The sequence below is a fragment of the Enoplosus armatus genome, chromosome 3 (genome assembly GCF_043641665.1).
Source record: "Enoplosus armatus isolate fEnoArm2 chromosome 3, fEnoArm2.hap1, whole genome shotgun sequence".
In the NCBI taxonomy this organism is placed as follows: Eukaryota; Metazoa; Chordata; class Actinopteri; order Centrarchiformes; family Enoplosidae; genus Enoplosus; species Enoplosus armatus.
Genome location: NC_092182.1, coordinates 2212580 through 2227294, shown reverse-complemented (window position 1 = coordinate 2227294; position 14715 = coordinate 2212580). Strand labels below are relative to the sequence as shown.

At 45.7% G+C, this 14715-nt stretch overlaps 1 protein-coding gene across 1 annotated transcript; it reads right to left on the bottom strand.

Moving 5' to 3' along the window:
- Positions 1 to 11715: 11715 nt before the first annotated feature.
- LOC139283217 (transcriptional repressor scratch 2-like) lies at positions 11716 to 14483 on the bottom strand. The gene is made up of 2 exons (XM_070903195.1): positions 14309 to 14483; positions 11716 to 12527 (listed from the first exon to the last, which is right to left on the bottom strand). Exons 1-2 carry the CDS (start codon positions 14481 to 14483, stop codon positions 11716 to 11718), a joined length of 987 nt encoding a protein of 328 aa, XP_070759296.1.
- Positions 14484 to 14715: the final 232 nt, after the last annotated feature.

The window sequence follows — 14715 nt, the reverse complement described above, 5'->3', positions numbered from 1 at the left end:
AGGTGAGCAAGTGTGTCACCCGGGGGAGGGTGGGGGGGGGAGAAGCCAATCCCTTATGTTCAAGTAGGGACCCGCTGTATGCAGACAGGACAGGGGCCGTGCGTAAAAGTCGCTGTAACTCCAAGGTGTAGCCAGCAGAAGTCCCCGCTTTGTTTTGACTCTTCCCCATAGGTCGGTCCACTGCGGTAGTCATCATGACGGGGATGGCTCTTATAGCAGCTGTAAGGGGAGGGGGGGTGGAGCACATGCAGGGGCTCCCATCTTCCCAAATGTTTTGGTCCTAAAAAAAAAAAAAAAGAGGCATCAGCTGAGTTTGGCAGTGCGGACACTTGTGGACACTTAACATCACCTCCACCACCAAAATGCGCCTTTAGTGTTTGTTTGTTTGTTTGTTTGTTTGTTTCTGCCTTTGGGGAGATAGTTGCTTCCACAAAAGTTCACTGAATGACACTGGAACTCATAACGGAGAGCAGATACTCAAGCACTGTGCTCAACTATCATTTTGAGGTACGTGAACGTCGCCTCAGCATTTATAAATGAACAAACGTTTGTACTTGTTATTCCACTGTACTGTATATTTGCCAGTAAGTGGACTTGCAGCAAATACAAATATAGACTTGCTAAGACTAATGCAGCATTATATATATCATTATACATGAGATAATGAGGGTAACTAAATATCAGACAACCAACCCCTCTCTAAGCAGTTTAAAAGAAGATGTAACATTACAACCTTCATGGAGGTAGGATCCATTGCAGGGCTGTTGTATCAGGGACTGACTTCTCCCCTATATCCCAAAATGACTTGCAGTGCGGGGTGGGGGGTGGGGGGTGGGGGGTTCTGTGTGCAGCCTGTGCTCTTACAGTACCAGTGAGCTCTGGTTCTGTGTGCAGCTGTTCTTGGGGGGGTTTTTTTTTTACACACAAGGCGGTGTTCACAGACAAAGCTCTGAAAGTCTTGGTGGCGGTTGGAGGAAGCGCATCTTCAGACTAACGTGGACTGAAGAACGCGAGCTAATTAACCATGAATGTACTTAGGGGCAAGGGGGAAAATGACGAGGCCCACATTTACTTGATATTTGAAAACTGACTGATTGTGTTGAGGAAAGTAAAGCCACAAAAACAGGACAATGGTCCTCTACATATGGAAAAACGCACCTTTCTACCTTGTGGCCCGTGCAAAAGCCAACTTTTTGATGTAACGAGACGAGAAAGAATTAGAAAAGTCAGACTACTCTCCCTTCAGCAAATGGAAAAAAAATACATAAAACTCTCCCGAGAAAATGAGATTAATCAGAATCAAAATCAGAAATACTTTATTGATCTGGATACATCTTCCACCAATAGCTTTTAATCACAGCTGTGGCCTGTACACCCTCCTATGGGAGATTTTTTTAGTGCAACGTGTTGGTAGCGCTCTCAACCACCATCATCAAAACACCCAATAAGGGGATGTTCTTTGGAAGGATGCTTTTCCTCGCGCCTTGCACACATCTCATGCAGGTCAGCACTTTGGATTTCCCTCTCAAATTTCTACCTTTCAAAATATGCTCCATGTCGTGTCAGTTTCTCCACCCTTTTTTTTTTTTGATCCACTTTTAGGCACCAAAATTCTCGTGACCCCAACAATTAAGACTCTTGTCAAGTTGTGAATGTGAATTTGAATGTTGCATACTTGAGCATGGGAAGATCTTCAAATAACAAGATTCAAAACCTTTTGTTGGATTAAAGATATAGAATTTATCACTTGATCAGGTTGAGAAACCTGTATGTTTTTTTTTTTTTTTAGCATTGTCTTAAAAGCACACTTTAAAATACAGAGCATATTTCCTAAACAGTATAAGATGCACATCAACAATGCGTATTTCTAGATTCTGGAAACAGCCCCAGCCTCTGGTCGCTGTCCTCAGAGGGCCAATCTATGGCTCTACAGTTGCCCTGTTTCAGTTTGTCTAATGGGTTAAGTGCTGTGGGTAAATAAACACTCAGCAGATGCTGGAGGTGATCAAGCCTGAACTTTCTCTGTTGAGACCAAGCAAATGGCTTCCAGATTGACTGGTGCTGTTGGAGGGAGGGAGAGGCCGATTGCTGGAAAAGGGAGAGTGTCATCAAAGGGCCTGTTTTTACAAACACAACCCCTCGACACATCAAACTGGGGCACCGGCGGCCCCTGGCCCCCAGCTCAGCTGCACCAACAACGCCGACCTGTGCGGAACCTGGTTCCACTCATAAAGCAGGACACCATGGTGTTTTACCACGCGCGGCCAGCCAGCGACACGACCCCACTGCACTCTCTACTCCCCCAACACCGCCACGGCCTCACAGTTTGGAACCATAAATACTTTAACCCCCAACCCCTCACCCCCTGCATCAACTTAAGGAATGCCATTAAATGCCTGTTGAGGTGATTTTTCTTTCAATGATTATACACATTTTGGAGGTTTGCTATATTGCAAAGGTTGCCATAGACAGTACTTTGATACCCTTCCAGATCCAGAACTGCAGTAAAAACTGTTTTATTCATTTTTCAAATAATACGAAACAAGCACACAATATAGCACCCTCAAATGGACGGCAAGAAACGCACATACATATGGAGGAAGCAATACAAAACAACAACAAAAAAGAAATGTAAAATGTGTCCAGACAAGAACAATAAACACCACGTTACTTTCACATAAAGATCCCATAGTCCAGGTCCATCCACCATCGGCCGTGTCACCTTTGATCTGGCCTTAGTTTAAGTGAAGGTGTCCAATACCAGTATTCCTGGGTTTCCGGGTCAAGAAAGATAGTCCATGAGTGGCCTCCAAATGTTCAGAAATCGCTGGTCATTACCTTTAGAGCACAGAGCTGATCCTCTCATGACAGATCTCTCTGTGCCACAGTGTAACAGCAGGAGGGGTTTCCTTGATCCGGTCGAACAAAATACATTTTCTTGCCAAAAGCAGCAATTTAGATTCCAGAGAGAGAGAAGCGACGCATTTTTAGAGTGTAGGCCCAGCAGAAAATGTGATACACATTTACATTACCAAGGAAGAATATAAGTCCCTCTCCCTATGACCTTTTAGACATTGAGGTGATAAGGTATGAGCCATCTTGTTCTGAATAGAAGGTGTTGCATGTAATCAATGGAGAATCCTATATGCATTCATTGTCCCATTTACGTTGGGTGTTGTACAAGCTGGTCGAACAAATGGAATGTAGAAGGGAGCAGAAGGAAGAAGTGAAATGAGCTCCTCTGATGCCACAGAATAGATTCTAGGCCACTGAGTTTGGGAATGTTCGGTAATAAAGTGACACATTTGCAAACGCCCGAAGGAGTGCTTCTTCCGTAAGTACATCAGACTGTTGCTGGAGTTGCGGGAAAGACATAAGAATGGCTTCCTGAAATAGATCTCCAAACCTTAATGGCCCGGGGTGAAGTCACCATTCCGAGAGACCAAAATACCAGATCCTTTCTTCTAGAAAACTGAATAATGTCCAAGACCCCCTGTGCCAGTTGGCATTTGCAGAACTTTGACCTGTCCTCTCCCTGGGCAGTAATCCTCTCTCTGCGGCCACTTTCTTAGATACCCAAAGAGGCAACATTTGTAGGATACAGAAGGGAAGGACATGCGTTTTAATTAAACTGATCCGCCCCATAAAAGACAAGGGAAAGACCAAACCAGCGTTCCAAATCCCTTTTGACGGCGGTTATAATTGGAGAGAGATTAACTTCCGCAGATAAGCTGAAGCCGCTTGGTATCGTCTCAGATTCATCAAAATGCATCTTGTATCCAGACATGTCACTGGACTCTTCCCAACACTGATAAGGTAGCTGAAAAGGACAGTTCAGAGGATGACTCCCTTAATGTCCGTGTGACGTTTAATGGCCGCCGTAAGGGGTTCCAGCACAATCCAGAAGAAAAGAAATCCGGAGCCGATCTGATCCGAATTGACGAGGCTCAGCAGAAGGTCGTCCAATCTCCTTGCGAATACCTTCATGAAATATTTTAAATATTATCAACCCCAATCAGGCTAACCGCGCAGTATGAGCTGCACTCATCTGGTTGTTTGCCCCTCTTTATATATTGGCCAAGATGAGAGATTGGGGCAAGTGACCGAATGTCCTATATAACTCTGGGTCCAGGGGGCTGTATGCATTATCTTAAAAGGGACAGGTAAGAGACTTCAGCGTTTACATTCTCTGCACTGAAGGTGTGCAGACCTTTTTCAGGTTTAATTAGCCGAGTCAGACGTCGGAAGGCGATAAATCAGAGGCGGAAACTAACGGAGGAGAGATGGCGTCGTGCAGAGACACTACAGCTGTTTGTGACCCTCAACACGTTTTGCACCAATCACCACGCCAGAATTTAGACGAGAACTTTGCAACAGAACGGTCGTTTCCTAACAATCATCCTTCATTTGATTTAAATTAAAAAAAAAAAAAAAGAGCAAGCTTATTTTGGCATTGTTGAATGCATTTATTTGCAGGATTAACAGCTTGTCAGCCGTCATGTCACAGACTGGGTGAAATCAGTCGATCAGAAATTTCATGTTAAGTATACTACATATAAACAAATGAACACAATAAAAAAAAAGATTCTAGACAAAATAAACACACACACTGCACAGTATGGAGTGACGAGACGATGAGCGTATGGCCCGTCAGTGTTAGCTGCTGTCTGCTGGGGAAAGACTGCGGTCAGATAACTTGACTCATCGGAAACAGCTGCACTGGAGAGAAGAGAGCCTCCTCCTCACGGCCAGCTGCAGCCTGCTTGCAAAGGGCCTTTAATGATTTATCCGTGCTTCATTAGACTGACAGGAGAGAGAGAGCGTTAGACGAGAGTTCAGTGTACATGAGACCGGCATCCAGCGTCTTTATTAAGGGCCGCCGTATCACTGGAGTAACTCCAAAAGCTCCAAGACCGTTTTTTCATTCTGTCATCATTGTCATAATGTTGCCGGGAAACGTCCTCCCTGCGTTTAGCCTGAAACCACCGCCCGCCCACACACACACACACGACTGTGATGTCCTCATCTTTGGCTCTTCGACCACCGGACCATCACAACTGCCCAGATCAACCTTCAAGCCTTCAACAACACCTCAGAAACAGAAACGACAGTTACGTGCAGATGTGTGGACTGATGAGTGCATTTTCTTGATTTGGAAAAAAAAACAAAAAAACAAAAATCATTTACTTATTTAAAAGTAAACAGTGAATATGAGTTGCATCAGCTTCTTCACTTTCACACAGTGAAAGCAGCAAGTGGAAACGCTCTTCTGTCACGAACCGACCCCCGTCGTGATGAGCTGTCGCTTTACCTACACTGTAAAACATCAACACCGGAATTTCAACTCTTTGTCATTAACTTCGTTAAAATAGGTCTGTTGAGTTCAAGTCGACTTAAGATTTCTATTGGGAGAAGTTGTGTCGTGCATACGATGATGATTTGAGAGTGGTATTCATCAATAATTGGAATAGTTCAATTTTGTGCTCCAGTTTCTGTTTGTCTCAAAAGCCTGGGAGCGGAGGCAAGGATGTGTTATTTAATTATCAATCACCTGATTTCTCCAGCATCGTATAGCGCGTGCTTAATGGATTTTATTGTCGACTTTAAGGTCTAAAAAAAAAATCTCTCGCTTTTCTTTATTTTTGACTTTTTGTAGCATTCTTTGAAGCATTCTGGAGCTGGCTTATGTGACTGTGTGGGCTCGGTACAGTTGCGATGCACGGCACAATAACAAAATAATGAAACACTTTCATTCATTCATTCAAACCATATTGATTTCAGAACTAATCGTGAGTTCTTCTAGGTTGAAATTGTGTTAGCATTTTAGCATACTTCCCTACATGCAGTGTATGGGGCGGGGGGGGGGGGGGGTTACAGTTTATTGAATTTGTTTTCACAGCTTCATTAAACTTTGAAGGATAATTCCAGTTTATTACAACGTTTGTGTCATTTTAGAGAACATTGCCATGAGTTGCGATTGGGTCGCGCTCACCAAGTTCATTGCTGAGATCTGGGAGCAACACGACAGCAGACCTGTCCGAGCCGACGTACGTGCTGTAACGCCCGCTTGTTCATCCTCTCAGGACTCCGGCGCTGCGTCTCTGGCTATAGAGAGCTCGTGATTTGATAGAGTTTTGTATTTCGCCGTCTTCTTTGTCGTCAGACTACAGCGGCAGTTGGTGCAGCCACTCAGACCCTCCGTTAACCCTGAAGTGGTTAACTGCAAAGCTACTGTAACCCCCAGCGCGGTTGCAACTGTGTCATCTTTCATTTGACCCTCAGTGTGACCTCAAGATAAGACTCAGCCCTCATCTGCCCATCCTCCTCCCATCCCACCACCCTCCTGCACCTCTCCTTCCCCCGCTTTTTCCCCCCAAAAGACGCTCGTCGTCTTTCACAGCTCCTGACAGTCTGAGCAACCCGAGACAGGTGGGGCGGTGTGACGGTAGAAGTTCAACAAATGGCCTCAGCCCACACTTGTCTCACCTCTCATTTTGAAGACTCAACGTGACAAATTCTTCATCTGAAGATGCCAGTTTGTTTCTTCCCGTGTGAAGTCACTGAACGGGGATCGGTCCCCAAGTTCCAAATGTGAAAATCGCAGTTTTATAGGTGACTTTTCCTGCAACACCCTGAGGCTACTTTATGGGACTAATATCTGAAAGGAGCAGGTGTTTCTCGATCCTGGGACCGATGAACTAGTGTGTCATCATCTCCCATGGGCTCCCCGGAGGCCCCCAAACAGGCAGAACATCTAGTCAACCCCTGCGAAACAGGAAGTCGACTCACACGCAATGATTCTTTTGTAGAAGCCCACCGCAGCCTTTAATGTCCACAAGGCTGGGCTCGACGTTCCTCAGACCCACGTCTGTCGGCTTCCTCCAGAGTCACCTGGGACCTCGGAGCCAAGGCCTCCGCGGGTCAACAGAGTTTATCGCGCCGGGGGAATCTACAAGTTGGCTATAAAACCTTGTCTGACATGATGTAACAGACGTGGCTTGAGGTCTGATAAAGGAGGCTATAAAAAGGCTCATCCGTTTTGGCCTTAAGGTCATTCTGCCTGTTCTGGACACAGCGGTCATATCCTCTGTGTTGATTGGCAACTCTGCTCCTTTGTCTGTGGTGGAAGTTTTATGTTTGTCGACATGTACAGTAGAGCATGATTGCTTGTTTTTATGGTTATATCCTTTTCAGAGTCTGGGCACGGGGCGCAAAGGGGTCAAGTGAGCCGCGCTTTTCATTTTGTCCCTCTATGGAAAGATCATTCCGTTTTTATTCAAGGCCTGCAAATGACTATTATTTTCATTGTTCCATTTCATTGTGTTTTCATTGGTATGTCGATTGTTTTGCATCGTGTTTAGTCTATAACATGTCCAAAAGAAGTGAAAAAAGCCAACTTCCCAGTGCACGAAGTGACCCAAAACCCGAAGATATTCAATATACAACAACACAAAGCAGAAAAAAAGCCGCGAATCTTCACATTTGAGACGCCGAAGATGGCGAGGGGGCTCAGCGCTTGTGCTTGGTAAATGTCTTAAATGATTAACTGACGATGAGATGTTGTGTGTTCAACTTCTGGCAATAGAGAATACATTCGTCGGCTAAACCATAACAGGTGCATTTCCATTCACCTGTGAAATATCGCAAACCAAAAAACTTGTTTGGCTGAGGTGGGAAAAGGCAAAATGGAACAAAGTGCACTGGATCCACACCGAGCGAATAAACCATGACACGCACGAAGCATGTGACTTAAACGTCCGCTGAAGCTTCCGCTCCATCGAGGACACCAAATATAGCCGCAGATGAAATTGATACATGAGACAGACACAAATGGGATTCAACATTGTTTTTTCCAACAGTTAGGGGTTTGACTGGCGCTCTTTTAATCACATTGGGGTTTTAATGGTGCCACCAGAGCGATATTGTCAGTGATGTAACGCATTGCTTTTGCTGATTAGTATTTAGTGGAGTCACTCAATCACGAGGAACTTGCCCCTCACCGGTGGAAATGAGGTTAATTCAAGTGAGACCGAGCCAAACCGTAAAGTTAACAATGAGCCGAAGGGACGCTAACAGGCCGAGTCAAGGGATGACTCTGTGGGTTTGTCACCATTTCACATTACATAGTCCTTTCATCCAGTGTTATTGAATAATTCTATAAATATAAAGGTGATAATAATAAGAAGAAGAATGATACTAACACTTTCTGTAGCATTACCACAGTTTTACATATATGACATTGCAGGAAGTTGGTCTTCTGGTTCACGTTGCTGCAGAGTTAGTGGTATATTTTTATCTTCCCATCAGGCTAAGTTGACCCTATTCTCCCCTATATGTGTGTGCGTGCGTGTGTGTGTGTGTGTGTGTGTGTGTGTGTGTGTGTGTGTGCGTACGTATGTACAGACGTGAATATGTTTTTTGAATAGTGGCCATTGTGTCTGAAAATAGCCATCTCCAGTCTGTGGTCTATGGAGACACATTCTTGCATTTCCCATGAGGGGTTGGTGGCTGGGGGCCACCGAGGGCTCAGCTCTGTCTGGTCTGGAACCAGCAGCTCAGTTCTCATGACACCTGACCCAGAGCACATCCTGTGGTCAGGCTGCAGCGCTGTGCGGTGAAGGATCAGGATCTGCTTTTAAGGGATCTCCTAACCTGACAGGGTGGGAGGGGGGGGGGGGGTGACACACCCTGCTGTGGATGTTCAATGTGGCTGTTTTGACTGACACATTAATGCTCCTCATGTGTGCAGCTCTGACCACTCCAGCACTGAGGAGGTCAGATTTTGGATATGTCCCGTTTATACGGTTGCCCCCTCTGCTGGTCAGAGGAAGCACTGCAGTGATGGAAACACAGACGTTCCCTTTTTTCCACATTTACTCTGGGTCCCGGTTCAGGTGCTGGATCACCTGGAGGAAGCGGCCAACAAAAGCCAGACTGAAAATGTGGACCAGAGGTTCAAACCCCGAAAAATAACCAAGACAAACAATCGCAATTCACTTTGTTTTAACCAAAAATGGGGTGTTTTAACCAAAAAGGTTGGGATCTACTGGTCTAACCTCATCTACATCAACCACATTTATCATCAGGGAGTTGCCTTCAGACAGTCAGCAAAGTAGCACAACTACCTAGCACTACCACTGTACCGTACCAGTAGCAGTGTGCCAGGTTACAGGATTTTATGGCTTCCATTATTTACATCCTGCAGTGTTTTCCCATTGGCTCACTTCATGTGGTTTCTTTACCAGTGACTGATGATCGCCTGAAATGCCTGATAAACAGAATGTGGCCACGTGATGTTCCGTAACTGCATGATGAGATTGGCCTGAACACGCCATCAAAGGTTTAAGGGTTGCTGACAAATGTCACACAGCAGTTTTGTCCTCTAAACTTGGGCAGTAGATGGCTGCATTTCTCGGCTCTTTGAAGTATGATAGGCCCTGTCAGGCCATTATGACATATTAGGTCTGGAAATGCCGACTTCGGAGGATCCAGCCCCTGAGCTGAGGCAGGCTTTATTTCTTTTCAGAATGACAGGCTGAAGGCTGTCTCAGCATGCACAGGGTGGAGGGAATACAGACACCCTGCTGCAAGTTAAGACAAATAGACTACGGGACTCCGACTGTGGGAGGAAAAAAACACTAAAACCACTGACATTTGCTGTGCGTTAAGATCGTCATTTGAACACGGGGAGGGGTGTTTCAAACATTGGATCTGTAATGGTTTGTTTGAATTTAAATTTCACGGTTTTGACTGTGTGATCTGTTGCAGCTCTGTCACAGTCAACTAGGCTGTTGTTACTGGAGAAAACCCGCGCGAGCACACAATCATCCGATGCGTGGGGAGATCCTTCTCCCCCCCCGGTTTGATAATATGAGGTGAACTTCTCACCGCACACATATCTTATATTTGGAATAAAAGAGACATTTTGTTTAAGAACAGATCACTTGCTTATTGTTCTTATCGACATGCCGTTTCCCAGTAACCCATGAAGAATTTGCTTGGGTTGTTGATGCCATTCCAACAGGCACCTTAAAGCTTTTTAGGAATGCAGTTAGGCCTGCACCCAGATACGTATCTCTCCCCCAACGCGGCTGACTCCCCTCTCTAGGAAAGATTTGTTTCTCACTACACTCCCAAAATAATAATAGAGCCACACATGCTCTGTTTCAGAACAATGGATGCGTGCGGCGTATCCAGAAACAGCTTTACACCTATATTGTTTTCACACCAAGAAATTCTGGCAAGACCTTTGTCATTGATCATGTTTTTTTTAAAGATTTTTACATGATTATGGGAACATGTTGGTGTTTGGTTTTGTCAACCAAAAAAAACAAAAACAAAAACAAGAAAAGAAAATTCTTTCGTAATACATTCGATAATGATGTTGGAATACTTAAAATGACTGAAGGACGTTGAGCAACATGTGAAGCTTCTTTCTAATTCGACCAACAAAAATAAAGAAACTCAACATCTGTGTGTTTTATATTCTTACATTTATGTTTTACATCACGTAGTCCGGTGCGATACACCCCTGGCTCTTTTGTTATTGTTCCGTTTGTATGCCGAATCTGTATCGTGTTCCTTTTTTGTGCGTTGCATATGTGTTTTTGTCGTCACAATTTTACAAAGCCTTATCCTTTGTTGGCCATTTTTTCCACCTACAGTGCAGAAACCACAGCACGTCCACTCGCTGCCGGGCCAGCATGGCTGTGCTCGCTGGTGTTCTCCTGCTTATTAGCTAAGCTTAGCATGGTCGGTCAGCTGGGCAGGCCCCGGTTCAAGCTGAGTGAATTTCCAGAGCGCCCTCTGCTGGACCGCAAGGCAAACCAGGCTTCTTTAAACTGCCTGTCGACCGGAAATTTGGAATTTGAACAGGTCGTTGCAGAATAGTAGATATTTTCCCCCCCCCGACATTCTAATGAAAGTTCAGATTTCAAATTAAAAAGATGTAGGTGAAAAAAGTGTAAATGTGACTGATTTAAAACAGCATTAGCTTGCTGCTGACGCGAGTGAGCGCAACAATGTTAGCTCATTTTCATTTTTGGAGTATTGTGCATGTAAAAGTTCAGTATCTTTTTTTTTTTTTTTTTGAACCGGTTGCATATTTCAATTTAAAGCCTTCAGATATGAGTGCGTTTCATTTGTATTCAACGTATTCAGGCACGAGTAAAGGGAGTTTCAGTAATTATACATTTTTCATCCGTTTTATTGTCGTCACCAAATTGATCAGACAGAGAAATATAGCGTGTCAGAATATATTTTGGCTTTTGTTCTCAACAAATCCAATACATGGCTTCTAATAAATCCGCGTTAAATTCACAAATACATCAACCAATAATAAATAAATAATCTTCAAAACTGGCAAATAAATAGTTCAATAAATTAATAAATACACAAATGCGTAGGAAATGTTTTGAGGTAAATTAAGAGCTAGTTGGCATCTAAAATGATACTTGCATGTAAATTATGGCAATTCAATTTATAAAAAACAATATAAAATATTTTACGTTTCTGATCAACACTGAGATTTTTATGAATTCCATACATAATTCCTGAATAATTTTCAAATGAGGTTATTGCTCATATCAAAAGGCAGGATTACGATGCATGCATGTGACGAGCCTGAGAAGTGACGTGGCAAGCTGTTCTCGGACTTTGTTGTACGAACTATTAAAAAGTGTAGAAATCGAAATGAAAAAGATGAACGTGTCCCAATCAGTCCTCAGAGCTGCAGTCGTCCTCTGCTTGGTACCCTTTGAAGCAGGCCGACTCGTAGTGCTTGTTCAGGTAGGACTTGAGTGCGAAGCTTTTGTGGCAGCGTTTGCAGGCGTAGTGCTTGAAGGCCGAGTGCGTCTGCATGTGGGCGCGCAGGTTGGAGCGGTCGGCGAAGGCCTTGCCGCAGTGGGCGCAGGCGAACGGTTTCTCCCCGGTGTGGGACCTCATGTGGCCCTGCAGGAGCCAGGGTCGGCTGAAGGCTTTGCCGCACACCGTGCAGTCGTGCTTCAGGTCGTGGGTCAGCATGTGCATGGCCAGTGCTGGCATGGACACGTACACCTTGTGGCAGGTGGGACACTTCCTGGCCTGCTGGCTGTCCAGGCTACGGTGAGTCTGCTTGTGTCTGCTCAGATTGGAGGACGTGGCGTAAGACTTGCCGCACTCGCCGCACACGTGGCGCCCTTTGGATTTCCCTTTGGCAGGGCTGCAGTCTGCCGAGCCGGCGCCCTCGCTGCTGTCCGATTGACTGCCCCCCTTGCGGGGACACCTCTGGTTGGGTCTCCGGCGGGAGCGACCGTCAGAGATGAGGAAGGCATCGATGGTGCATGCCTCCAACTCGGGGACGCTACAGTCTGACTCGACTGTGTCGCTGGAGACGGGGCTGTCCGGATGCTCCATGTCATGGTCGGAGAACTCTTCCCCGCCGCTGCCACCCGGGGAGTACAGGGGCCCTGAGGAGAGCCCGGTGTGCTCATGACCTGGCTCCTTTGTGCTCTGCAAAACTGAGGGGATGATGTAATCGTGGATGTAGCCTGGGAAAAGAAAAAGACATTTAATAAAGAGACAGAAAAGACTTCTTTCATTGGAATAAATGAATGGAACGTCTTCGTGATCTCAATAACCTCTGAAGAAAAGTGCCCTCTCACCCAAACCTCTAATCAATATGATACCCAATACAGGAAGCTATTTGTAAGTGCCAGGTTCAGCAAGCTTTGGGAATGAAATATTAATGAGGCTTTGGTGCACAGTTCTGCCCTGATCAATACCTCCACTCCAACAAGTGCTATCATAAGAACCAAAAAACCTGAGAGATGCATTGTGGCTGAGCGTAAGTCAAACACAATGTGCTGACGTTGACAAAACAGTCACAAAGCAAATAGTTTGGCTCGGGATCGATCCACCTGTCGCCGCCTCGCAGCGGCAGCAGCAACATCTACGTGTCTGATTCTGTGATGGTGTGGGGGGGGGGGGGGGGGGGGGGGGGGAGTCAAAAACAGAGCGTCTCAGCAGTGAAATCCCCTCAATCACTAAATCATTTTAATCAGATCATTCCCCATCTGTGCCATTTTTGAGAGTGTTCATGAGTATGGTAAGGGGGAGAGTGAGTGACAGGTGGGGGACTGCGATTTGGCTAAGAGGGAAGGGAGGGCTGGGCGTGTGTGTGTGTGTGTGTGTGTGTTTGGTGGGGGGGGGGGGACGACTGCTGTCTGATCTTGACAGCAGTCAATGGTATATTGAGCCCATTCCCCCCCCTGCGCGCACACACACACACACACACACACACTGGAACACAAAGGGAAGCAGACAGCTGGCATCCTAAATCTGGGGGACAAATGATTCAACTCAAACACAAGATCTGTGATGCTGGTGGTGGTGGTCGTGAGGGGGGGGGGGGGTGAATCTGCTCAAAGCACGCATTTCTTTGGATGTTTCTCAAAGCCAAACACACACACACACACACACACACACACACCATATCGTTTGTATTGCAGGGTTGTTCTCACATCCAGCCTCCGTAAGAAATCCCACAGATGAAAATCTACTGTCTGCCAATGCACTGCTCATGTTGCACTTTATTGAATTACCTGCAGCACTCTCTATTTTCCAGTCAATACCCATCCTCTAAAAACCCTGTTCCATCACCTCTCGCTGCTCCACATATGGATTGTGTTGCTGCAATCCTACTCCCTGTGGCTATCTAACATCCTGCAGGATCAGATGGAGAGAGATGGAGAGATGAACGAAGAGGAGGGGGAGGAGGGGGGGGGGTTGATAAGAGGAGAGACTCAAGGGCAACTGCACCATCTAAGGACAACACAGTCCCATGTGGCTATCTGCTTTCTCCCTTCCTTCTTTCTAGTTGGACCTGACAAAGGCTTGCATCAGATCTGTGTGCCTGGTGGCCGTGTACACATACAGTATATCTCATAATTCATGTACACAATAGTATTAAAGCCAAAGGCTGCTGTGTGATCTGGTTTGAGTATTAAGCAGATTGAGCCAGCGTGACCTGAATACTATTTAGCATCCGCCGAGTTAGAAAACAAAAGTCCTGAGGCGTACGGAAGGGGGGGGGCAGGGGGGGGGGTGCCTGTGGGGGTTTTGGGGGGTTTCCAAGAGCGATCGAGTAGCAGAGACAACAACATAAATATTGTTGCACGAAATCCCTGTCTGTTATTTAGGATTCCTCTTCTCCGTTTTTTGGTGCGAAAGACCTCATGGATCGTCTCCAGATGAGGAAATCAATGGCTACTGCAGCAGAAATATGAGCAGAAAAGTTGGAAACACAACTCAGAGAGAGACGTCAACTCACCATTTTCACTCAAGCGCACCGCCAAGTTGGTGGCCGACTCTGTGATGGCATGTGTCACAGTGTAAGAGTCGTCCCCCCAGTGCTGCTGCTGCTGCTGCTGCTGCTGCTGATGGTAGTAGTTGGAAGACGAGAAATCGTGAACCTTCGGCTGCTTCACCAAAAAGGAGCGTGGCATTTTTGGTCCCTGATGAAGAGCTGATGCTAGAGCCTCATAGAAGAATGTGAACAGACTGACGATAACGACAAAAACAAAAAAAAACAAAACAAAAAAGGAAGGAAAGAAAAGAAGCAGAGATCGCGCTGAGCTCCCGGGCGGCCTTCTTGAACAGGCCAAACAACGGAGGATTGCGAAAAACAAGGTTTACAATAAATCTGTCCTGGAAATGGTTTAAAGCCAGAGGGGAAGG

Coding starts and splice junctions, on each gene's coding strand:
- LOC139283217 (XM_070903195.1), bottom strand. CDS start 14,483: ATGCCACGCTCCTTTTTGGTGAAGCAGCCGAAGGTTCACGATTTCTCG. Junction 12,528..14,308: donor GGTGCGCTTGAGTGAAAATG/GTGAGTTGACGT, acceptor TTCTTTTCCCAG/GCTACATCCACGATTACATC.